Here is a 27,940-nt window from a genome sequence, read left to right on the forward strand (position 1 = left end):
TCGAGCCCATTGGTTTTGGCGCGGTGACCTCAACCACTCGCCACACGCAGACAAAGTATTATAAACGTAAGCTTTGGGTTAACTTAATATTCTAAAACGCTTGAACATAACGCACACGTGTTTACCGATCAACTAAGACCATTAAAAAAAACCAAAGTCCATTTATACAAAATAGGCTACAAAGTAGCTCTTATTGAATGTCACAGTTACACAGACAGCTCCCCGTATCGCCCACCCTTCACCGCTTCCTAAGTGCTCTAGCTGTGAAGAAGAAACTGCGCAACAAACTCCACAACATAGCACGCTGTCGCTTTTTTACAATAACACATAAACACATAAATTGATTATTAAGGAAACGCTGCAAAACGAGACAGCGTTAACAGATGATGGGGTATGACTAATTTAATATACTTAATGAACTATCGACCAAGTCACCAGTACGACCAGTCACCACAAGCAGCATCCGTTCACGAACATACAAATCTATAAGTATAGGTATATTCATTTGATTTCAATAGCCAAGCTTCCTTGTATTACGTAAGTTTTAAATACAATCCCACTAAACCCCTGTTCACCCCAAGTCAAATAAGGGATGAACCCAAATAAACAAGGTTTGCTACTTCAAGTGTTCAAGTGTACTCGTACGGACTTTGCCTGTATCGACTTTAAGTAGCTTCTACCTTCTTTTATTTCAAATTAACATACGTTCGGCCTTTTTGGTATAAACTCTTTTGTTTTATTAGGTTTTGTAGTTATTTTTAATTGTTTGTTGAGATGTGGTGATAATTATTTTTATTGGGAGAATTTGTCGTCACGTTTGCTTATTGTAGGTCTGTAATTCTAGATGCTTTAAAATTTTTTAGTATACCAATTTCCAGATAGTAGTTTAAAAGGTAGGTTGCTCTAAATAAAAAAAGGCTTTATTTCTATTAGGTACTAAGTGATGAGGCGAATTTCGTGTCTCAATCAAAACGGTCCAAGACGTTACCCAAACTCATAAAAAGTCACTCATATCGGTCCCGCCGTTTAGGAAGAGCTCATAGACACACAGACATACACACAGATAAATATGGAAATAATTGAGGCCATAGGTTAAGATATCATAAGCTCTGACTTAATTAAATCCCAACAAAACATATTTAAGATTTATATCTTCTTCGTTTATGAAAACACACAGTAAAAAAATAAACGTGGATATAAACACACTAATCTATACATTAAGACCCTTCCATAAAGGTACAATTTCACTTCAAAAAATATTTAAAAAATCCCTCGTCAATAGAGTTAGCCACTTTTTATTTTCTAAAGGGAATTAGGTCTCACATAAAAACTGTCCAAAAAACCTTTTCATGTTTTTGATGTATTACCTATTTAGACCTTTCAAAGGGTTGGTGCCTTGGCTCTTAAGATTTTAAGGAAAATATTTAGTATTAAAAAACAGTGCTTAAGCTCTGTAAAAAATAGGTCTATGATAAATAAGAAGAATATCATAAAAATGGAAGGTCTTCATTTAGAAGTATACTTAAAATATTAGCCTATAAATGTCCCAAATAAGCCTCTTTCTACAGAAGGATATTTTGAGCATTGATAACCACGCTACCTCATTGCGGATGAAACTATTCAGATTCTAATATTTAGAATGCATGTTTTCCTTTGCCGTTTGTCAATGCTGTTCTAGAATAAATAAGAAATGAAAGTGATAGTCACTTTTTCAAAGTTATTTTTGACGTCAAATATATTTAATTCTCTGCCACACGTTTTTCTATCGAATACACAAAAAGATCGTATCGTATATTTTTGTGCATTCTGTACATTTTCGTACATTTGTGACTCGTAATACTGCACTTTCACATCTAAATCCGGCCAGTTGTTACCCACTTGAGTGCTTATAGGTCATCAAATACAATGTAATCTCACCACACTATTAGTTGACGCGCAGTAACTACACGCAGATATTAAAACCGTCTGCGCGCTTTTACTGTGAGCTATCAATAGATCAAAACTATAAGACTGTTGTGTGGTACAAGTAACATGACTAGAAGGGATTTCAATTGGGCTAATATTGTGAATGCGAAAATATTTGAGTGTGTTATTATGTTTGTAACCTCCTTTAGCCCAAACAGCTCGACTGATTTACACTGAACTACTTTTAAAAATTAAGTCTTTACTTTTATACTTAACCACTTTTGGTTACGAAATATACAGCTAAGAACATATTTGCGTTATTTTAGGGTTTTTTAATCTCTCAAAATCTTTTATTTAAGAAATATTTGAAACTAAATAAACATAAATACTATTATAAATATAAATAATTAACTAATCGTATTAATAAAAAAATGCAGATGAAATAAAAGTGATTCTTTGCAATTTGCTGTACAAAACATCTTAAAACCCCGCTAATCGTTCCTCAATTACACCGCAGCGTACCACGCCGGTTTCTAAATTCGCTTCGTAGTTCGCAATATCGTAAAGCAATGCACATATCGTCTGGATCATTACGGATCAGTGTACCATCTATCAATAATACCTAAACAATATTGTTACGAGTTGAAACGCGTCGGTCTGAATGCGGACGTGTTGATTTAATATGAAAACGTAATTCGTGATATTTTCTTTGATGTGAAATTTGTAGAAACAGTTGTATAGTCTATATCATTGTTTGGTGATATACAATTGAAATGATTGTTTATGTAATACACGGCGCTGTTTATCTGTCTGTCCGTCCGTCTGGTACCGTTTTTACCGTTTTAGTTCTGTTGCCACTATAATCTAAAATAAAAATCGAGCTTCAACAAAAGTTTGCACAGTCATAAATATAATAAATAATAGGTGATTTTTTATTTCTTTTTGATCAACCAGTTAGTCTAGTGCAGAGCCCTCAATGTCACGAATTCGACTGACTCTGACTCCTAAATGTTATTTTAATATTTGGCAATGTTTTACATATAAATATGCAGTGAAACCATTACATCTTATTGTAGTTAATAGCTGTAGGCTGTCTAATGCCAAACTGTGGAAGCGGGACGGCACATTACAGGCTGTAGAGCAACGTCTCACTTTAACAATTGCACGTGTCTTTCTTTAAAAGGAGGTGTTATAGAAACAACCTGTAATTTTGTGCCACCATTTTAGTGATCAGATGGGAATCATTATTTTGTTCATTTGTTACTGACTCTCTCATTACTCTCTCCTAAGTAAATATGTCCGGTGGCCTACTCCCTAAAGCCGGTTTTTGTCAGTTTAATCTGATGTAATATGTGACGAAAAAAGAATGATGTGGGATGCGAATTTAAGGCTCTGAGGGTACCTTACAAATAGGCTAAAGATAAACAAATTTTCAATCTTTCTAACCTTTCCATTCGCTTAAGTTTAAACCGTTTGTTTAACCTCGATGTTTATCTTTATTATAAAGTACAACGTCTTTGAAAATTTCAACTATCTTCCTGTCGAGGTCTGCTGATAGAGGACCTGAAAGGTGGACGGATAGCGCAGAGTAATTCAGTCAATCCTTCGGAGTCATTTTTCCCCTTTTCAAACGGAACCATAAATAAGAATTATAGATACTTGCTACTTACAATACTTCTTTCTTCAAAATTACCTGTTTTCGTCAACATCCAAAATGGGAATAAGTTCTAAGAGCGACTGTGTCCCCGGTGCCTCCCCGGTGTGATGAACAGATGCATCCAATGTTGATTCAAGGTCGCTCCATGAAAATCTGATTTCCCCAAGGTGGTCGGAGATCAGGCAGCTCGCAAAACAAATTCGTCTTTTTTGGAACGACGGCCCTTTATTCAAAAAAGGGTGTCTCATATTCTGTAGAATCCAGTATTTAGAGCAAGTTTTGTATTGTTGAATAACCAAAAAAAAGTTTATAGTAAGTATAGTCAGTTAATAGAATTTATAAGCGATGTAACTTTGTTTTTTTTCTGAGGTTTTATTTTCTGGAATTTCGAATTAAGACTTCCTTATGTCTTAGTGTGGATTCTATAAATAAAACATCAGAGTCAGCAACGTTAGGGTTACTGTCCTATAGTACCATTAGTCACCCTATCTATTAGTATGGAATCCTTATAGTACCCCTAGTAGTCCTTTGAGACCAATAGACACCATTTTTAACTTCTTTGAAACTTGTATGATCTTACCAGACCTTTGATTGATTGACTATGCATAGATTTTCTTCGAGTGAACAAAATAGTGCATACACAAAGTGCTTTATGCACATCCTCTTGAATCTGGTACATCCTGAAAATGTACTTACCTTACAAATCTGCATTTACTATTGAATTTCCTTTTAAAAGCACATTCTCAACAGCAAAGAGGTTTCCATTCGCGTCCTTAACGGCACTCCATCGTGCATTTTGTTATTCTCTTCAATTTACTTCATTGCATTCAACCTATTTTCCAATATATTGGCCAACAAAGAAAAATCACGCAAACATCAGATTATGTTTGAAAAATAAATTCTATTATTTGTTACAATGTTGGATCCAATTTGGGCGCCAACCAATCTCTTTGTTACTTTAAACTACAATGTTTGATCAAATAGTTTGTGATGTAGATTTTTGTTTATTTACTTTCTTGTTTGTTTGTTTGGTTAATATAAAAAATGTTGTATTTTGAACTTTGTATTCGAATAGGTACATTTTAAATCAAGTGAATTTACTTTGATGTATTAAATCCATAAATAATTCAATTGTTCATAGGTTATCTTCAGTTTAATATTTCTTTCGTAAACAAAAGTGTCAAATTATCACAAAATCAATGTCTTTCTTTTCAAATAATTCTCAAACTTAACCCAAAGAACGCAATTTAATAATCTTTTAAAATACTTTCATTTTTGAAAGTTTATTATGGTTAAAATAAACGTTGTATAAGCATACTTGTAATCATACATCATCTTAATTCTTTTAATTTCAAATTTTACAAAACTACAAAAAAAGACAATACATTAACAAAAATATCCAACCGAGAACAGAACCTAGACCTATCAGCTGATCATGCCACGCATCTATATATAAGCTGACAGATCATAAAACTTTGATGGCCCATCCTTGTTCGGTGATAACGCAAATCGTAAACTTTACGGCTTTGAACCTGGGACGTACTGTACAACTGTCCATCCCTCCTACTATGACCTCATAAAACAACCCGGATATCTTTGTGGGAACGAGACGGCTTGATACAACGTAGAGCACTGTCTCGCTTTTACAACGAGAGCAGTTTTATTTTAAGGTCTCATGGTACAGGGCTGCGTTCCCTTAGGGCCTGTCAATGGGTTAATGTTAAGTTATTATGCATGTTGATCATCGTGGCTGTAGTTTTGTAAGGTCATGTTATGGTACTTTTTATGCCGGATTTTGTTGCGTTCGTTTTTATGTTTGGGATGGTCACGAAGATGTTTTGGATTCTAATAATGGCTACGTAAATTTCTTGATACGATGTTTTTATTCTCCTTTCGACAATGATGTGTTGATATTTTAAAATAAAATTGTAAAAACAGAAAGCTATTTAGCTTAACCCAGTAAAGCTTCAATTCTGACTACTAGAAAAGTGAAAACGTACATAATTTACTTCTATATATATTTTTAAATACATTCAAGTTTTACAGTCAACTACACAACGAGTCAGTCTTTCAGTTCGGCCACGCCACTTCAAGCTGTAATTGTGATTCGTTCAGCTACATCGTTCGTCACAAGTCCACAAAGGATTCCTGCAAATGTCATAAAACATCACAGGGAACACGCCTTTCTAATTATATTTGTGGGATTTGATGTTCCAAGAGTTTGTTGGACATTGTTGAAGCGAATTCTGGAAAATATTCTGTTAAATGCACTGAAAGTCTCTTTTATTAGTGTTCACAAAAAAAATTATATGCCTTAGAGACAAAAATATAATATAATACCAGCCTATAAAAGTCCTATTGTTGGTCACAAATCCCACGCTATCTCACTGCGGGTTAACGATTTCAGATTTTGATTTTTCCTCATTACCTGTGTTTTAGAATCAAACCTAGGCCACCACAACAATTAACAGAAAAAAAAATATAGTTGTCAAATTAAATTCCAAAGTAGACATGGATCAAATACAGGCCTTAAATATTATTATTATATATTTTCGAAACACAAATATCTTGACCAAAAAGTAGGTATTTTTAAAAAGTCACGTTAATGACAAAAATAATATTGTATTTTAATTGCCCCTGAAATCATCTCTTATTTGTTCAGTCATAGGAAAAGATGATCAATTCCTAATTTATTTTCTAACTTGCCTCATCATTGCATGCAAGCTAATGCGTTCATCGTCCAAGTTCTACAAGCTTGTTAAACTGACTTAACTGTTGTTAGTGTTACTTCTCATTTAGTTCAATGGTTCAGAAATATTATAACGAGTTGCTTCCTAGATACTTTAAGTACTCAATATTACTTATAAACTATCGAACTATTTATAATGATGGTTGTTTGCTCGTTTGTGTTTGACACCATAATGAACTTATTAAGATGGAAACTTAGCATATAGCTGGCATCCAATTTACTATATAGTTTTGTGAGCAAACTTTTATCTATAAATACGAACTCACATTAAGGAGTTTAATCCTATTGTCGCAGGAGATTTCACAAAAATTAAAGTGTTTATACATTCACCTAGAGTCAAAACAAGCCAAGCTGGCATCGAACCCATGACACGTCATGCTCAGTGACAATGACTATAACTCGGCAATCCGTTCAGCCCATTATAAGCACAATGCTCATACTAAGAAAAATTGATAAATATTTTCTGCGGTTAATAGAGTGAGATGTCGTTATGCTCAGCGTTACGCTGTCTCGCTTCCCCAGTACTAACTATTCTTCTTTAAGATCTCATTAAGAAGACAAATAAAGTTCTATTCTATTCTATAATACAGAGACCGGTAGTGATTTAAGAAGCTCATCTCTTGCGGTATCACACCACACGATTATGTACAAGTACTGTATAGAGTAGATATTTAGGTATAATATAGGAATTTAGAGTTCCTTTAATTTCTAGAATGTTCTATTTGTGCCGCTAACTAAATGTTTCAGCGGTTTCGGTCTCTGCGGTTGCTCTTGCACTGGTTTTGACATGATTAACTCTAATCTTCTTGTTAAAGGTACATATGGTATTAAAGAAGTTTAATTTTTCACTGGGAATACCTCAATTTGTTTGAGGTATTCCCAAAATTGTCTCTTTTTGTACGTTAGGACTTAAAAACGGTCATACTTTAAAAATTGATTTCAGACCATCACTACTTTAAGTACTCCTCTCTTTAAACAATCCCATGAAATTTTATTTCCATATTACAATTTTCGATGTCAGTCGACCCGTCCCTCGACCGTTCACTCTATCAAACCACCACATTCAATCATTTACACAGCAAAATTCAAAACACGAACAACATGGCGGATAAAAATGGCGTCTGGAATTCCCGTTTTATATTTTGTTATATTTGCCATCATTACTAACCTCTGCTTATCCGGTAGAAAGCTTGAAGCCGGGTAATATTATTAATATCACAATATGTTCTCTGCGAGCCCATTTGCGGAATGTCGAATTGTTTCATATGATTTATCGTAGCTGTGTGGCTGTGTGCGCGCCTGTCATACACACGCGGTACGGAGTTAGGAGCGGCTGGAACTGGTTACGGCCGGTTAGAAGTGGTTTGAAGCGGTTCCGAGTTAGGATCTGTGGGGGAATGTCGGTGCATGGGAATACGTTGCATTACTTTGAAAAAATAAGTTGTGATTTATAGAATCCAGGTACAATAAGAGTTCAAACCATGATAAGCCATTTACATCACATCATGTACATATTTAATTTTTTTTTTTTATTAAATGATGTAACGGTTTGCTCTCGCGTATTTATCGGGGTAGCCCGACTAGTTTCTGACCCAACCGGAGTCCTTAATCATGAGCAGACGCGGCGGGTGAGCGAGTCGAACTGAAAATATATATAAAATTACTTACTCGTAAAGCGTTGAAACACGTATTTACAGTTAAGACTAATATAATAAGTCAAAAGTCGTCGCCTCTGCATTCAGTAACGCGTGGGGAGAAAAATGATTATGCAAAAGCGTCTTTATAGTTTACCACTAAGCAAGTGGGTCGTATATAAATATCATCCCGTGGTTTTGGCTGTTCGTCCCTAAAGCATAATTACTTAAAAAACTTGAGTCACTTTTACAGAGTCAGCTATTGGTTGGTAATGTACTATCATAATCAGTCAAGACATTTTCAGGCAAAATTAGTCGTTACAAACAAACGAAAAATTGTGGCCTTAGATATAACGTAAATTACTGTTTGACCAGGAAGGAACTTGTCAATATGAAAATTAAAATTTTATTTCAATTAGGCCGTTTTTCCGGCTCTTTGAAAACGTTACAATATTGACTCTAGATGCACGGTTCTAAAATGTCATTCTTATGGAGAAGAACCGGCAAACGCTCCATCAGTTTTTCGTTTTTTCAATAAATATTTGTCTACTACATGACCAAAAAGTTAAATACTTTAATGCTAGTAAAAATATTTCAAACTACGCTCCTTGCCGTATCCAGTCCACAATAGATCTACGTTTAATATTATTTTCTCTTTTATCAAAACGCCGCTTGACTTATTCCAGCTCAGTCCGGGCCAAATACATTATATTACAAACGACCGTAGTCAGGTGACCGAGTAATAGTTTCTAAGTGCCCTCCATCCAAAGAGGTCACTTTGCTATGATCTGTGGACCTTAATAAGAGGTATTTGAGTTAAATAGCTCTGAGTTGGAAAGAGAGAGAAAATATATTCGGAAGTTGGTTATGTTTCGGTTTTTATTTAGTTGTATCGCAGTTTTGAATTTGGATCAATTCTTGAGTCAGAAAGATTCTAAATAGATTATATGCAGATGTTTTTTTTTGTATAAAACATTGTTAATCAACTTTAAGGAAATAAAAATGCCTTTTCGCTCATTTTTGAGACAACTTTAAAAGGTTACTTACACAAAGGTTGAAAACAGAACCTTAATACTTTGACCTGCTGTTAAATGAAAATTTTCCCCGATGATGTATTTCTAATGTCACTATAACAACAAATAATAAAGAATCATAGTTAAGCAATATTACACGGTTATGAAACGGAATCTAGTTTATTACTTAATTTAATTAATTTAATAAGAACAGCAAAAATATCACCAAAAGACGTAATTTGGACGTCACTTTAGTGTTGCAATTAGCGATAGCTGTAAACATCTGAAACGTCCATAAATACCAAATAGAGCATATAATATATAAAATTTCGTCATACCCTTGATATGCTCAAGAAATACAGAATGCACTCATAAACCATAACTCTGATGAAATATTTCATTTACAATCAAACGCTTTCGCGTGCATCAGAATTCTTAATTTAGATCAATGTCTGTATTACGTGCTATCAAAACAAGTCAGCTATCGTTGTGGGAGATGGATGCCACTATATACCATGTAGCTTTCCATATCGCTTCCACAACGGTAAGCGACTTGCTTTAAGAGATCATAGTAAGGGTTCTCATCATAAATATTTAGGACGCTGAAAGTATGTGGTATTTGATGTGAAATGAGAACGTTGCACCGCCATTTATTGCAGGGTTTGATATGAATTTATTATTTCTGTTCTGGTTCAGCTGCTATCATCTTTAGTTATCATAAAATTATTTAATGAGTTCAGTTTTATTAAATATTATTATTTTTCCGTGTGTCGATGAAAACAGTGCATTCAAAGCATAAAAAGAAACTATTCAAATTTATCATAATTGGTACCTATAGTGCTTTAACCGATAAAACGTCACAAACTGAAAGACGGATACCTACAGCAATCAAGTTTTAAATATCTACATTTCTGAGAAAAATATAAATCCAATAATCTTATGAACATTCATGGTCACAAGCTCATTTTCTTTTTAAGCTTCTATTTCCAAATAGCAAAATGAAATGCATTCCATTAAACATTTAGGACGAAACTAAACCCGTCGTCCAAATAGTAAAGACTTTGGCCTCAAAATATACGGAGAGAAAATTATGAAATTCTCTCTCTGTGCTTAAAATATCCAGACATTTGTACTTCGCTACTAGTTCAAAACGTCCTGGAATTTCAGCAAACATTTTAAAAGGCTTTCTTGAAAATTTAAAATGGCGTTGGATGTTTTTTTCATCAAATATTTGGGAGAGGAAATGAGAGACTGTTTCTTTTATGATTCGTTAATATTAAGCCACGCTAATTGTCTCAGCTGAGCAATGCTTGGAGTTCGACCTTTGTCTTCCGAACAATAATCTGGGTGGAAATGTACGGAATTTTGTTGCCTTTGAGGATTAGCGGAAATGTATTTTTCTTTTGTTTCGAAAGTGTTAGGATGGAAAATATGCAAAAGAGCTGTATGTGATTAAGTTTTGCGTGCGTTTACAATATAAATAAAATTATTGAGTAGGTTTGTTTCACATTTGTTCAAATACTAGTAGTCTTAATTGTTTGCGATATATTATAAACGGTTTAGTCGTGCACCTACAAAAATTGTTAACTTTTTTTTTGAAGCAATACTTTGATTCCAGCCATTTTAAATATTACACTAATCTATAAAACCGGATGTTTTAAATATGTATGTATGTTACCTACTCACTCTTAAACGATTCGACCTATTTCCATCAAATTACAGACGTAATTGAGTCCATGAATTTACCCCAGCATCCAACTCTATACATGCTAAAAGCATCTTCTCCTTGTTCTAGGCGGTCGACTACCTCAAGAAGAGGACGCCAGCGCGCGCCGCGCTCATGATAGCAGCGGTGTGGCTGATGTCGGCGCTGGTCTGCATCCCGCCACTGCTGGGCTGGAGGGTCACCAGGCCGATGGAGCAGTTCCCGCAGTGCAAGGTGAGCTGGTATAAATAGGCTGATATACAAGGATATTGATTTAACGCCGGGAGCTATGTTTACAAAAGTTGATCAGTTAAAAATCATCTCCTTAAGTTTCGTGCTATGTCCAAATGTAAGACTGAACTATATGCGTAACATGGTACGCAGCTGAAAGTAAATAAGTGGTTAGTTTAAATTTTCAAACATATTAGAAACATAGTTTTCTTTTAAATAACTAGACTGAATATTTGTGGTGACCAACAAAATGGAAAGACATATGAAAAAACTTAATTTTGATAGAGTTTTGACATGGATAAAATTTTGAAAATCACTTATCTTAATGGTCATCATCACCCGATATACAGAAATCGCTAATTTACTTGTATTTTCCTATAAATATATACATTAATATTGCTATCTCGGTCATTTTGTAAACGCCATTTTGAAGATTATCAAATCTCTATCCAACATTCACGATCGAAAAAACTATATTAAAAAAAATGTATAGAATCTACATCAAAACATAAGCACAAAAGACGACTTACAAGAAACACACCATATTTTCAACACAATTTATTATCTGTATAAGCAGCACAATGAGTTTAATGCAGCAAATTAAAAGAAACTGGAACTCATGTATGTTAATGAAGAGATAGGGAACGAAGATATATCCACTACAGAGGGTTTTAAATGAGAGATGTAAACATTTGGATGAACATTTTATATGAAAATGCAGTTGATTTGTAACAGGAATTATTGTAAAACAGACATGATGTTGAAAGTATAAGTTGCTTATTAGGGTTCCGCACCCAAGGACTAAAAAAGTCTGAGATACCAGATAAGAGGCACTGTCAGTCTGTCTCTTCGTTGCCAGGCTGTATCACAAGACCTAAACTGTTGAAGTCGTCGGCCTAGCCTTTTTCCAAATATCCTGGGGTCGGGAAACTAAAAATAAAGATCAAGGTTAAACAAAACCTGTGACGGTGACCATTTGTTAGATGAAAAACTAATATATAGGTCATATGAGAATAAAGTGATGATCTACTTAATGACTTTTCAGACAGACTTTATTTCTCATTTTGTTTTTTTAAGCTATTTGTATAGAACCCCAAGTGTCGCTAGTCTTCAAACTTCAAACTTCAAACTTCAAATATTTATTGCGATCATGAGTGGATACAGATGTTATAAAACTTAAAGGTACATACATGATACCCTGTTAGTCCAATCGGCACCTAACCGGTATTTTCTTACTAAATGAATTTATAGATCATCAAGTTAATTTTTTCCTAAAATAATAATAAAAAATATCATCGTCCGAATAGGAAAGACTTTGGCCAAAAAATACCATCTTATTTCAGTACTATCGCTCTCGACTCAACAGTATCATTTTCATTTAAAGTTGCAACGTGAGAGAGGAAGAGAAAACTATTTTAATTAAGCGAAATTTTCAATTAAACACCACAGCCGTCGGTCGTTACCACACAAGTTTTTGGGTCCAAAAATCACGGGACGCTAAAACTATTGTGGTAAACTCGACACGTAATAAGGGCGCGATGTTTTCAGGTGAACTTTTAAAGTGACATAGTTTTGGTAATCATTAATTTTAGTTTTAGGTTTTATTTGTAACGGCTAGTGTTGTTGCTGTGCTTCAAAACCGGTCAGAGTGATACAGACAGGGTTTTATAAAAATAAAACAAAGATGATCGCCCATTATACAAATGTTTGTACAAATGAATATATCTTTATATTTATATTTTAATATAAACCTTTTTTAATTTTATTTGTAGTAGGAGGATCAAAATGATGCGTATTAAGATGTATACTTCTAAATGCTCAAATCTAATAATAGTTTTTTTTTATTTTCTTTCCTTACCGAACCTAAAGCGAGGTTATTCTATCGCACTTATTAAGCCTAAAAAGCCTATCAAACAATAAAAAATACATAAGACACAAAAACATTTTTCAATAAAACCTTAGACCTTAAACTCAGAATAAGCAGGATCAATCACCAAAAAGAAACTAAAGTCATTTTCAAAAGCATATACCACAAGTTACAGTATCCAAGCACAAAGGGAAACCACATCAAAAAATTTCCATACACTCAAATAAAACAAAAGGGAATTCCCATATTGGTAGGTAAATTGATAAATAATGCTTTCTGACGCAAATCGTCTTGATATCTTTAATTCAAAGGGAGTATAAAGGGAATGAAACGGAATATTGGATGTATACTTTCCTGTATTCTTACGTGGATTGAATTTGTATCGATGTCCTTTAGAACTTCTTTCGATTCATGTTTGCCTGGTACTTTGGTTTGTTCTGCAGTAGAAACTTCTAGATTCTAAATTGTTTTTAGGGAATAAAATAGTATCTAGGAACAAACGGAAAGAAACCCTCATTATTTTTCTAAGGGTCCGTGGTCTATTCGCCTCTTCCGGCCGTGTGTCCGTTTGTCTGTCACTAAGTATTTCCTCATGAACCGCTGAACCGATGAACAGTTGATATTTTATATTTATTTCTTTTGTTACTATGACAAGAAAAAATCGAAATATAGGTTGGCACCTGCAGTCATTTATTTGAAGGTCGACCATTTTCTTTCTTGGAATCCTCCATTAAAAATAGTCTCGACTTTTGGTCTGTCTTGAATTGTCCAACCCACACCGGTTTTTATTGCTTTATTTTTGGTAGTAAATAAATCATAGTTGTGAGTTGTTTGTTTCCAAGGTAAATAAAATCTTTTACGTTTCTCAATCGCAGCAGAATACTAGTGATAAAAACTTTTCTTCTAGAAAAATGACATTTCTGCAAGCGTTTACAATCAGAGAAATATATAAAAATAGCTTTAGTTTTTTAGAAGCTTGTTAAGTAGCCGTGTACAAGAAGGACGCACAACAAACGCATAGTAAAATGTCAGAGCTAGTAATTCTAACAGTGTTCATCTAAGTATCGTCCTTACATGAGGATGTTGAAATCACACTTCCATGCACTTTGTCGATTCAATAAGTACACACAACCTTGCGAATGTAGCTTATTCAGATTGTTTGACTAAATACACGTGGATCACACAAATGCTTGACTTACGTGAAGATTAAACCCACCACAAGTCATGCTTAATATTTTGGCGTGCTGATGAGCTGCTTGGCTATCCATGAAGTCAATAGTTTCGTAATATAATACAAACTAGTCCAACAGTGAAAGCATACTCTTAGGTATGACTTCAGAAACTACTGTTACTATCTGACTTAGAAATTCCTTGCAAGACCAAGAAGAAGCAAAGTCAAAAAAAAATCCGTCTCAAAACAAATTCTCTTACGACTTTCCACGGAAATTCCACCTTAATGTTCTAAAACATTAGCGCCTAACTAACAAAGATATTCAGTTTATCAAGAATACTAGCTGTTGCCCGCGACTTCGTTCCCGTGGGTAGAAGAAGATTTAAGTTATCATTTATAACCGTCCTGTTTTTTTCACATTTTCCATTGTATCTTCGCTCCTATTAGTCGCAGCGTGATGGTTTATAGCCTAAAGCCTTCCTCGATTAATGGTCTTTTCAACACAAAAAGAATTTTTCAATTTGGACCAGTAGTTCCTGAGATTAGCGCGTTCAAACAAACAAACAAACAAACTCTTTAGCTTTATATATTAGTATAGATATAGATTTGAGTTAACCCTCGACTCACGGGGCCTTGTTGAACATAACTTAGCTTGTGTGTGCTTATTTTTAGTTTCGTAGTCACGGGTTGTTAGACCCATACATCGTTGGAATCTTGACTGCATAATGAACGTCGTAAAGTGCAATTTATGTTTTGTATTTATATTTTGTAAGGAGTGTGATGGAAGGTGTGGGGTTATTATGCTTTGTAGAAATAACAGTCTGCGTAAATTGATATTATGGTGCGTTTGAAAATAAATAAATTGTGAAGTATATAGATAGTAGATAGATACCTTAGTTTTAAAGCTTTTCTGCACGTTAAAGAGAGTTGTAATTGGACTATTTAAAAAAAAAAGATATGTTCGTGCAGCTCAGCAGGTAATGTGTAAAGAATATTCATTTTTAATGCTTGGTACCCAAAGGTATGCCTTCGTCTGCTACCAGGCTTTGCCTCAAAAACCATATAAGCTAGATAGTTAACATTTTTACATATGATGTATTGCTATTGATATTATAGCAACACACCAAAGAAATAAACATTTAGGTTACGCAACGCATGCTAAGGCCATAAATGTGATGCGGGCACTTAAAGTTTTTATCACACAAGAGTTATTTAAAATAATGGCTGACTTCTCTTAAACGTATTGTTTACTACAAATATTTGAATTATCTCTGTTTGAAAAGTTTATTCCACTGCTTACCTATTTACTATCTTTCGATATAAAACACTAATTTTAGTACGATATAAATAACTTCTTATTTGTTGTGAACCGTACAAATTGACTGGAATAATAGCTTCCCCTAATGTTTAGGAAACTTGTTCTATTGATGACGTATCATTAATGACAGCTCAAAGACATTATTCACGAGAACTATTATGTTAGTTCAAATAAAAAGGATTTATTGATCGGCATATTTTTTATAGCTATCGGTATATCACGACTGTTTGCTGAGATGGGCAGGCAGAGTTGCTTTAGAATGGTTGGGTTTTGGACGAAGAACGTTTTCGCCTAACTTGCTACGATTAACGTGTCTGCAGCCCTCTATTCGGTGTACAAAGTATTACAGTCTGACTGGATTGTTGGTCTAGTGGTTAGAGGCCCTGACTGCTATAACTGAGATCGTGGGTTCGATCCAGATACAGGAGAAATGTTTGTATGATGAAGATGTTCATTTGTTCTGTGTCTGGGTGTAATTTACCTACAATATGTATTTATTTAGTTATATATAAGTATGTTTATAAGTTGCCTCGTACTCATAATACAAGATTTGCTTAGTTTGACACTTGATGGCGTTTTCTGAAAGTTGTCATTTCCGTATAGCCATTATTGCAAGTGCTAAAATCAGAAAAACTAACACGGCTGCTGTTTCAATCATGCCATAAATAAAATGCCATAGGTGTTAGAGGCCACTGCTGCTGATCATTATGGAATATGGAATAGACTAAGGACTTGTGAAGAAATGGTACTTGTGCAAGCTGCACGTATATAGCTGTCTCTACCTGTGAAGAAGATTGGAGAAATACTGTCTTCTTAAAAGAAACTTCTCAGAGAATAATGCTTGTGCAATCTTAGGTCATTCGCCATCCTACGCGTAGTCACGGTGGCGCCACGTGCGTAACTGTCTCGACACGATCTAAATTATCGATTTTACATTTAAAATGTCAGATCTAGAGATATTTTAATCATCAGTGAGATATTTCTTGCATTAACTGTATTCTTTGTATAATACATTTGACGAAAACGATTGAGTGGCTTATAAAAATAATATTGTTATTATATTAAGCCTAAATTATCCGAAAGTCTCCCCTCGTACTAACTTAAAAAACCGAACTCTTCTATTCTAATTCATCACAAATTACTGCCTCCACAAATTTTCAGGAAACCGGGTTTTTTTACGATTTAATTTGTGTAGGTATTCATTTTACCGTACACCAATAATAACCTAGCAGTATTTCCAATTAATTCTAATGCAGTGCCATTTGAAAACTCACAGCAAGCAACAAACCTTTCGCAAGCCAAGATTCTCCCACAACATCCCCAAAAAACATATTTTTTCCATCTCTACATTCAGAATAGTATTATTCAATCACAAAATACCTGTTCCCCCATTCCATTAGCCGTCGACATTAAGAAGTATGGCCGCTTTGCCCTCTCAAATACGATAAAAAACCTTAATATTCAAGGAAAGAATGATTTTACGGTGAAAAAAAGGTTTGAATAACTTTGAATCGTCGTAAAGTGTAAGTTTAAACTAAGATTGGGTCCTGAATTACTAGTATTTAAGTGTTTTTAGTGATTGTGTGTCGAAATGTGTGATAAAAAGAGGGAGATATAAAATTTTAGATGGTTTTAGAAAGCGTCTGTACACAGATTTTTTTTCAGACAGTTTTGAAGCTTTCGCCATGGGGAAACAGAATTCTGATGCCAAAATTGCACAACGGCAAACAAAATATTTTTATAGGCCGTTATTATAAAAAGCGCTTCACAAAATTTAAATCAATAGTTCATATTTAAATTTTACTTTTCAGGCACTTTTAAACCGAAACAATAATTTTCCTTGCCTTTTCTAGGGCATAAAAATAATCAGGTTTTTTTTTTTCGTTTTTAAGTTAATTGAAATCAGCTGAAATATTAACAAAACAATCAATTAGGATTTGATAAATATCTTATGTTATATTATAAATCCTGTGCTGTTTTTTCTCATATACATGATATTGGGACTTTTTGTCAGCCCATATTCGTCCACTGCTGGACATAGGCCTCCCCAATCGCACGCCATCGAAATCTATCTTCAACTGCTCGCATCCAGCTAAAATCTTTAGTCTATTTTTAATTAAAAACCATAGAAAACCTTTTCTTTTATATTTAGCCAGCTCAAATTAAACCTAACCTTAATAACAATAACTAAATTTACTCTCCAGGCAGCTTGCAACATGGTCTGCTTTGCTCATCTCCCTAAGAACACAGCGTGATGTCATAGTTTTCATCCACTTATATAATACAACACAACCTTGCTACATACCATTTCTCCTATATTTATATCATAATATCTGGCGGCATGAGTTATTCTCAAGCTGACAGCTTCTTGCGCTCATGTTTGACTATTTGGACGCCCCGGACCATTTTTACACATTAGCGGTTGTAAAGGTGAGGTCACAACTGAGTATGAACTATGAAGGAGATAGATACATTTTGTTGGAACAAAATTGTTGTTTCTGGATTCTTTTTGTCTGTTCTTCTCCAAAGGCAAATTACATTTAGGAACCGTGAGTCAAGAGTAGCTATTGTTTCGGTTTCAAAGTTCCCGAAAAGCGAAATTTAAATAAGAACTATTGATTTAAATGTTGTGAAGCACTTTTTATAATTATGGCCTATAAAAATATATTATTTGCAGTTGTGCAATTTTGGCATCAAAATGCTGTTTCAAAAAGGGTTTGATTAAGACGATTGAAAATGAAATTAGTGAGTTTATATTTAAATGTATTTACTTTTAACTTATTAAACGTGAAACAATATTCTTGTTTATAAAACAACCTATGCATATATATGTACCATGTGCACACTGCCTTACTCTTGTGAGTAACAATACAAGGCGCCATACATCACGACGACGGGCGATGGATCATTTGCGGCCACAGCTCCTAATTTATGTATCACTGTCTTTACACTAGATTTAGTAGTTTTTAGTAGAAAACTGCAGCTGTATGTGTTCGGAAGCCCATTGAGTATCGAAATTTAATAGACACTAGTGCAACACTGAAGGATCGGTAAAAATAGGCTAAAGTCACTATTTTTGTCACAAGTTTTGTCACCCACCAAGCAATGTATGACCTTAAAATGGTTATAAGGACTATATCTCATGACGGACGGTCGGGCAGACAGACGGATGGACGGACAGCGGAGAAATAATAATGAGCTTCTGTTTTTATCTTTTGGTTACGGAACCTTTAAAATTACCACTTTTAATCTTGGATTACTTCATATTATTCTGTAAATTGTATCACCTGCTTATCATACACGAAGACAGACATGCACATTTGAGTTTTAAATAGTAGTTACAGTTTTCATTTGCGCAAAAAAACTATATAAAAAACTTTGATAAGTTACCTTCCAAAAATACTTATTCAACAACTGCGATCTAAGTGTTACAACTAAATTTAAAACAGGTAGATAATAGATATCTAAATATACATTTTCTACTATCAGCAAAACGTCTAAACGATTCACTAACCAAAACCCATAATAGAATTTACAAAGGCTATTATCATTTAGCCGCCTCACTTTGAGTCCATAGCCTTATTGTTTAGCCTTATTGAAAACCGTAATTATAACAAATGGGCTATTTTACGCGCCAACCCTGAATTATTATTTAGATTTACAAAGCCATAAATTGATAACAAAACAATGTTAGTTAACGAAATAATTTAAATAACGGCTTTAATGTCTGGTTTATGTTGTTATGCCGGTTAAATTATTATTGCGTTCGATCCGTCAAGGTCTTGTGAAACTGTAGTAGGTTATTCTATAATTATTCAAATCTTGGACGATTATTGAAATTTCAATCTGTTTTTTTTTTGTTTTCTGGTGCTAGTACTTGGGGTCTCAGGTTCTAATCCAATGCAACAAGGACAATTATTGACGTTCTTTAAAAGTTAAATTTACTTAAACAAAAGCAAACTGTGAAATTAAACCGTGTCTGTGTTAGTAATGTCTTGATTGGCGATTTTTTTTTGTGAACTATTCCAGCATCAAGTAATGTAAGCCTTGTACGGGGATTTTCATAAATTTTCAAATCACATGCAGAAAGATAGGTAGCTGTTTAATCTGACTCAGTCATTCTTAAAAAAACGTTCAAACACATGCACTTTAATAAAATCCTTAGTGCCTTTAGGAACACTAAGAATTCTAAACATAAAGAATTAAATTCATGCTCTCTACAAAGAACAGAAAAACGAGAAAAAATCTTCAAATACCCACATTTCTCGTCTAAAAACATTCAGTACCACTTCAGCCTTTCAAAACAACTAAACCTAGCCTTGAATAATTTAAAACGTACTCAAAAGCGGTTCCCAAGTTAGTATTTAAATATTTAAGTTAAAATAAGTACGAAATCGGTTTTACCTGTCTTCCTTGAGATGCCTTGAGTTCCCAGGGAGTTCTAATCAAAGAAAAACAGATAGTTTGCCTGCTTTTCAGGCTAACTTGTGGCTTAGTGAAACTAATAATTAAATATTCTTGCTCGAGACAGTTTGAGCGCATCTTTTGAGACACAAAGGGTGTTGTTTTTTTGCGCTGCTTATAATGCAGAGGGATTTCTTGTTGCGCCTTTGTTTGCAGTGATTTTTTTAAAGCTGAGTTAGAAAGTATTTATTCTTTGTAATTTATTGTTTTAAGTTCAGCGTTTGAGCTAACTTTTATTTCGATTTGTTCTGGGTTTTAAGCCTCGATTTGCCAATTTCCTATGGGTATTAAGTTTTACAATATCTCTATAAAATCTGCGACGTTCGTTTTTGAAATAATATTTGAGATCCGCAATTTTTCCTCGATACAGATAATATAGTGAGTTAATAACCTAAGACTGACTGACTTCTGCATGAAAACGCTTACTTAACTGCCGTCTATTTGTCTCTATGATAGTGACATAAATGTCATGGGACACTATAGCTTTAGGGAGGCCAAAAGCAAAATTGAAAGATAATTGTCTCAGTATCTTTAAAAAATAAAATATTCTGTTGACAATCGACGTAAACATTTTCATTAAAAAATAAGGAAAACGTTCATTAAACTTGGTAATAATTCTCAGGAGCTCAATGAAGTATTAAACATTAATTATTAAACTTTTCTAATTAATACTGTTTTACTTTTTATCGACTTGAATAGAACGGACTGCATTGTTATATATTTGATATTTTAAATATTTCGATCAGAAAAACTGATTTTTTTTGAGAGAACTTAACTGCCATATGATAACCAGCATATAAATGAGTTTAAAAACTATACTTTTATCTACTATTTTTATTTGTCTATAGTATTTAGGAATACTACAGACAAGTCCGGGAGCAAGATGGGTCGATGACATTATAAAGGTCGAGTCTGGACGAGGCTAGCACAGGACCGTAGAAATTGGCACGAAAAAGGGGAGGCCTATGCCCAGCAGTGGGAGGATAAAGGCTGATGATGATGATGATTTAGGAATTGAATCCACAGACATTCAATTCACATGCACAATGACACCCAGGTTCATAACAAGCATAAGTAGATCACACGAATGCTTCAGGGATTCTTACCCGACAGACTTACATCGAACCTGCGACACGTTGCTCCTTGTGGGTTTGGCGTGGTGACCATAACTTGGCTATCCGTAAATTGCAATGCATGCATTCTATAAATAAGCTTCAGTATTAAAAACAAGAGTGATTTTTATTCAAAATTAAAATAAGAAATAATCCAGGTATATTTAATAAGCAATTCCAACTTGCTACATTGTGTAATAATATTAAAGAACCCTGAATTTTCAAGCCTTACCATTGAAATAACAATAAACAGTACCTTTTTCAGGTAATTCCTTTTAGCAGGCTTTAATTTTTCATAATATTTAGATCATTTAAGCCGGTTAACATTTAACATAATTTTAATCTAGCTCATTTCGCCATCTTGTCTGTAAGCCCAAGGATTAAGGGTATATACAGCATCAAATTTAAAGACATCTACAAGAATTAACCCACATTTTTTGCTTAGGTATTCTGAAGCCTCAAATTTTTGTATTAAGTACCTAAGTATTGCGCTCGTCCAAAAGTTGGGCATTTTTTTACTCTTTTTTAATGTTCATTAGATACATTACTGAAAAATTGATTTAAAATTTCACGTGATTTTTGCTAAAATGAGTGTGAATTAATTTTGCTTTGATTAGCTTTAAGCATTGTGTGTAATAAATAACCATTTTTAATTGATGGTATCCAGAGAGTTCAACGGAAATAATGCTTCGTTGTCTGTTCGTCGATCCTTCTGGCCGTTTTTTTGTCACCAGATTGTGTCTTATTAACCGTAAAAGGTGGGCAGTTGATATTATCACAGACAAACCGCAAAAAAAAATCAAATTGGAAAAATTTGATCGGTAACAATTTTCTTTTTTATTTTTATTTATTAAGAATTATTGCGGAACCCTCAGGGTCATGACTCCGATTTGCTCTTGGTCTGTTTATTTTGCAAAGTTGGCGCTTTTTTTTTTACCACTATCTCTTACTTTTTGATCCCATCTCCCAAAATATAAGGACTTTTCGTACCTAGTTACAGCCATTTGAAATAACGGTTTAATTCTTTCTTATAGTGAAGTTTGAAGGCAAGACTGAGCGGCATAGTCCGCGTGCCTTATTTTATTACACAACTGCTCAAGGCATAAGATACAGCGAAATGGAAAAAAATACTCATTTCAGGAGTATGAACATATGTATGCTAACGGATGAAACAAACAAGCTATTTTGTAATTAAAAGAATGCTAGTATCAAAATAATTACTTCTTTTTAAATGCCGAAAAGGAAAAATGTTGAAAAAACTATTTTTGTTTGTTTTTATTTGTCTTTTCGATTTTAAAACTTTAAATGACGGTTTAATGGCCGGAATTTAAGATCGATTCACATTTGTAAAGTTATATACACAGTACATATTTAGACAAAAATCTCCCCAAGTCAAGATACTAAACTTCATCAGCGTAGCATTTTGGAACGCTCACCATTGCCTTATACTGACTTTGAATCTCGTGAATAGTGCTAGTCCAGGTTATAAACTATCTGTATACCAAATTACGTCCAAATCTGTCCAGTAGTTTTTGAGTAAAAGAGTAAAAAATATCCATTCGTTCTTACAAACTTTTTTATATTATTTTATATAAAGGTACATTGTATTTTTACGAGCTAACCGTGCCCCACAAAACAACATAATGTTGTTAATGTCATAATGTTAATAATATTAGTAGGATTATCAACCAGTTACCCGCTGCCAGCTTATAAATTAACATGGATCCGTATAAATAAAAGACGAGACGCATTCCTCACGTAACTGTGCCGACCTCTAATTCAGCTCGGTGCCTACGTGTAGTGGGTTGTTGCACCCGTTAGCGGGTTCGGTTCCCGACTCAATGGAATTTATTCGTCATATTTAATATGAGTGTTATGAGATGCTCTTGTATGCGACCTATTAATGTTGGCTGTGTTTTGTTCTAGACTTAGGTCTTACTGGATTACAAGTTAATGGTAGTTTTACAACTAAATACTGAAGGACCAGAGTCTGTTTGTCTGTCTATCTATCTGTCACTAGGCTGTGAATCATAATAGCCGGAATGTTGAAATTTACACCGATGATCTATTTCTACTCTAATACAACTATCACGAAAAAGAGAATAGGTTAAGCATCTTCTGTTACGGTCATTAGTTAGAATGGGTGACCAACTTTGTTAGCTCAATTGTTTTTCTACTTATACGGAATTCAGAGTCAAAAAATCAATTGACGGGTTTTTTGCAAATCGCCTTCAATCTAAAACCTAAAATATACAAACCCCTTTTCTGTATCCCAAAAATAAGACAATATTTTGATATTAGTGAGGACCAATACGTACTGATTAGAGCGTTATCGAGTGCTCGCCGTTAGGAACACAATTATCCCTCCCAACTGTAATTGTTCTAGTATTGTTCAAAGTTATTATTACTTTAGTTCGTATATTGATTGGTTTTGTTAAAGTGCTGGGATGTGGTATAATAACAGGACACATCTACTAAAGATAGGGTATAAAGCTTGTGACTGTTGCAGATTTGTCTATGTCCAATTGTCCAACTTATAGTGGAAAAATTATGTTTAAACAACAAAATATACAACCGACTTAAAAATAAGCCTGGTTTTTCACTAATCGATTATGCCTGTGGCTTTTGGAAAATACCTGCTGGACACTCTCTTGATCTCTGATTTTCTTCTTTCGAGCGAGAAAAAGCATTTCGCCAGTATATCACCTCTTCGTTTACTTCGATCTGAGTCTGCAATAATTTTCCCATGTAAAATACAAACCTACAGAAAACCAGTAGAAACTAAACGAATCGTTATTTACTTCCCAAAAACATTTTCAAAATTTAATCGTCCAGATCCTTGGAAAATCTCTCCAAACTCAGATAAATACAATAGCAATATTATTGAATAAATTGCTCCCAAGTTAATAAGGTTTTGTTTTGTTTCAGGTAACATTTTGTGTCAGATACCCGACCCCAATTCTTGAAAGCCTCCGGCAAATTGATCGTGAGAGAGTGTAAGTAGTAAGGTAAGCAGAAGTTAATCAAATGCCAGTCATCGATGTAGTTTTTAGGTCATATGTTTAATTCATGGAGGTACATAAACTGACATACCGTAGAACATGCCTTAGATTTCTTATTTTGAATTATGGAGCAGAACTTGATCGTAAAAATCTAATGATTGAAGGTCACGCAGAAAAATTAAGAAAACAAAAATGACGATAATCGATTTCAAACACTTCATTTTTATGATTGTGAAAGGTGATAAAAGTGATAAAAGTGATCAAGTGTAATATGAAAACGATTATGATAATTTGTATCATCATCCTAGTTTGTAAAAATGACACTTCTGAATGCTACAATTTAAAACATAACATGAGATCTTATGGCTCCGAATTTTATGTTAAAAACTGCACAGGCTCTAGGACTCATCAAATATTTTAGACTATTCATTTAATCCTAAAACTTCTACCTTAATATTGAAATACCACTTCATTTTTAATTAGTATTATCATCATTTAAAAGGTTAACAAGTAAAATGATCATCACCTTGCCTTTTACCCACATCAAAACGCGGTCTTATTCGAATTCCCAAAAAGAACCTACCGTAACTACTTAAAAAGCTAATAAAAGATTATTTTCCAATGACTTGAGCTAAGTCAGCGGATTTCTTAGCTATCAGATTTTCGGATATGCCTTCTGGAACATTAATCGAACAATATATGTGTCAATATGATGGCACGAGCCGAACGAATCGGCCTTTAGGAAATTAAATCTCCTCGAAGCTTCCTTGAGACTTTACATTTTAATGCTGGCCGCTTTGACACCGAAATGTAACTTTATTGATATGAAAATAGTCTAATTTTCCTTTCATAAAAAAAAAAAACTGCCGTACTACAGATTTTAATCCTTGTGATGGGGCTTTCACAAATATTGAAGCCACCTGTTCTAAGGCAATTAAATTCGTGACAAGCATTCGCAAATAAAACATTTGTCCTAACCGGGATCGAACCCGCGACCCGATGCACTTGGCTATCCATGCTGTCAAAAGTCTATATTTTTTAACTTTACAGGTTAACAGTTCACTTCTAAGCCGGGTGTTAATTCGTTTATTACAATACGTTTTTTATTCGAAGCATTTTTTAGTAAAACAAATTAAGATTTCGTTCATGGTTTTAATATTCTGTGAGTCTATCTTTTCACAAGCTAATGAAACAATCATCATGCCTATCAGGATTCGGTTAAAAATAACGAATGAAACAATATATCTCCCAGTAAAAATTACACTTCGGTGTAACACCCGCCTTTATTAAATGTATTTTCGTGAGCGTCGCCGTTGAACGTTTCACATTAAATGATGTGAGAAAAAATACCTTCTATCTCCCTCTAACGTATCGGCCTCTCGCTCTGCCAATACACTTATGTGCCGCGTAATAGCGCGATGGTTGCGTTGAGTTTTAAATTGTTCTTATAAGTGGGGAAGGGTGATTCAGGTTTGGGTATAAGTGTTACGAGTGTGTATTGAAAATATTTTTGGTGTTGTAGCTTTCTTAAAGCGTTTTGTGTGGAGTTTTATGAGATATTTCTATTTAATTTAAAGAGGTGTTGGCGCTGTCTGGTTTTTGTGTCAATGTTGTGTCTGTCAAAAAATAACTTTGACCAGATTTAAATTTCTTTGGTTTCCTTGTGTAGGTTTTAAAACCACATGTCAATAAGACATTTAGTTTTGTATAGCAAGTCTTAATTTTTTTTTAAGGCATTCATTTTAAGCAGTTTGAAAACCAAGGAGTTTCAATATCATGAAAAAGTCATCCATTTATTAATCATAATTACCTCTCTCACATCAAATTTCACTCACTATTAATCCTAAAAAATATAATTCTAAAATAAACACGCGTCAACAGAAGTGCGGTAAAAAGAGCAGGGAAGGGGTCCTTTACCCAGTTCGACAGGGTAATTTAATAACGCTCCCTACTACTCTCGATAAGGAGTATCGATTTGTAATATTTCTCCTTAAAATGGTTTGAAGGACATAGATTATGATACGGGGAGCTGCAGACGCGACAACCAAGCGCTCTGAGTGAAATTAATTAAGTTAACTCTATAGCTTGATGAATATTATTTGTGGATTGCTGATGCCCTCACCTTTTTTTTAGATTTTTTAACAACTCTCGAGGTGAATTACTGAAAACAAGTTACATGCCCAAGCAAACGTAGACTTAGACAAGCATTTGTGAATCACAAAGACGCTTGTCTTAAACGGGAATCAAACTCGCGACACGTCGACACTTTGCGTTTAGCGGACTAGTCAATAACGGCTATTCGAGAAACCCCGGTAACCTATAGTGTTTTTTACATATTATGATTATGTAAGTTGAAAACAATGCGCAGCTGGACAAATACAAAAGAAATTCAGATATTAAATAAAATAATAAAAATATGACCCTAAACTATCACTCTTGCATCTTGCATCGTGCATCTATTAAACCAACTGCAAATAATTTAACTGATAAATAGACCTAACAGACTAGAACACAAACAATTGGAATCAAACAACACTGTTAAGTTACAATCGGAGAAGTTTTCGGAGTGACGTCACAAGTCTGTAAACTAATGTTATGCAATGTGTCCGATACAGCAGAAATAGTACAGTCGGAGGCAAAAGTGGTACAAATTGTTTAAATTATTTTGTAGGTTTGAAAGTTGATTTCTTAATCAACAACCTCATAATAACCTTGATTATGAAACTTCTAGACAAGACTTTTAGCCTATGTATACTATGAAGGTTTTCAACGCATTGCCATACACCGACACAAAGATGCGGATGACGTAACACAGCGCGGCGGCGGTTTACTTTTAGTCAGTAAGAGTCTGACATTACTCGTTCTCTTCCCCGAGGGGGCGGGTGTCCATGAGGATTCCCTCTATAAAAAAAGGCTTCCAGTCTAACTGGTTATAGCTGAGTATGTACCACTGATTCGCCTTCGTCGACGTGAGATATTGACATTAGCAATTTCTCTCTCTCGTTTACACACAGGTAAAAGTATTGTTTTAAGTTCTCATAGAACCGAAACTAAAATGTTCGGAATGTCAAATAATATTTTCCACGATTGGATTTTGTTGCATCGACTGCTGTTGACGACTGTACCCTATTTTTCGTTTGAGCAAATAGGTCACTATTTCCTCTTTCATAACCTTGAAATGACTGGTGTAGACCAAATTTGTACAAATGAGGTTTTATTGGATTAAATTTAAATGTCATTTTTGTGATACGACTTATGTTGTGCAACGAAAACGGTTTATTAATAATTATTTATTTTAAAGTTGTTTTAGAGGCTGTATTATTATTTACTAAATATACATATTTCTTACCTGTAATTTATTCTAAATTAACGTTAAGAAACCTTTTTCAACCTTTGGTCACTCATCCATAGACAGTGACAGATCAACTTGTGCAATTGCATCTTAGCCTCTAATTTATTTATTTAATTATCACTCTAATCTACCATTACAGGTTACTTAACCTAATGCGGTAGCTAGGACTAAACAGTGGTCTAAGTATTTATTCAATTACTAGCTGTTGCCCGCGACTTTGTCTGCGTGATTCTCAAGATGTGAACAACTATGAAGTTTAATAATAACGATCATCGCAAAAATGTAATGCAATATTGAAAATGAAACACATCTTTTTACATTTTAAGCTTGCTTTTTTTTCTAAATTATAATGAATCTTGAGCGGCCCAAAGACTATCAAATGTTTGAATCAGGGACCGGCCGGATACTCATTGAAAGGGTTTTTGAAGGGGTTTTTTTAAGCGCTTCAAGAAAAAACCCTATGACATATGTTACAACTTCGAACGGATTACTGTAACCCTGTTCCGAACAGGTTACCCTTTACTACCCTGTAACTCTGTAACAGGGTAACCCACTCCAACCTAAGACAATGCAATATGCACTCTTTATCATAGACATTAGTTTGAAAATAGTATAACCACGAGCGCACGTGACATCTTACCGCCCAGCGGCGCCATTGTTGCATTTACCGAGCGACTTGTAAACATGGAATAAAAATCATTGTGGATATGATCTTACAGTTTAATTTTGCTTGTCGCACTTTTCAAACGTTGTGATATAT

General features: G+C 34.2%; 1 protein-coding gene across 3 annotated transcripts in view; it reads left to right on the forward strand.

Annotated features, from left to right (window-relative positions):
- Positions 1-27,940, forward strand: part of LOC113495133 (alpha-2Db adrenergic receptor) — a 383,296-nt gene that overhangs the window by 178,614 nt on the left and 176,742 nt on the right. For all 3 annotated transcript variants that reach the window (XM_026873732.1, XM_026873731.1, XM_026873733.1), the window contains one exon: positions 10,754-10,897. In XM_026873732.1, coding sequence (XP_026729533.1) covers positions 10,754-10,897 — 144 coding nt within the window. The remainder of the gene's footprint in view (positions 1-10,753; positions 10,898-27,940) is intronic.

This window comes from Trichoplusia ni, chromosome 6, assembly GCF_003590095.1.
Source record: "Trichoplusia ni isolate ovarian cell line Hi5 chromosome 6, tn1, whole genome shotgun sequence".
Taxonomy (NCBI): Eukaryota; Metazoa; Arthropoda; class Insecta; order Lepidoptera; family Noctuidae; genus Trichoplusia; species Trichoplusia ni.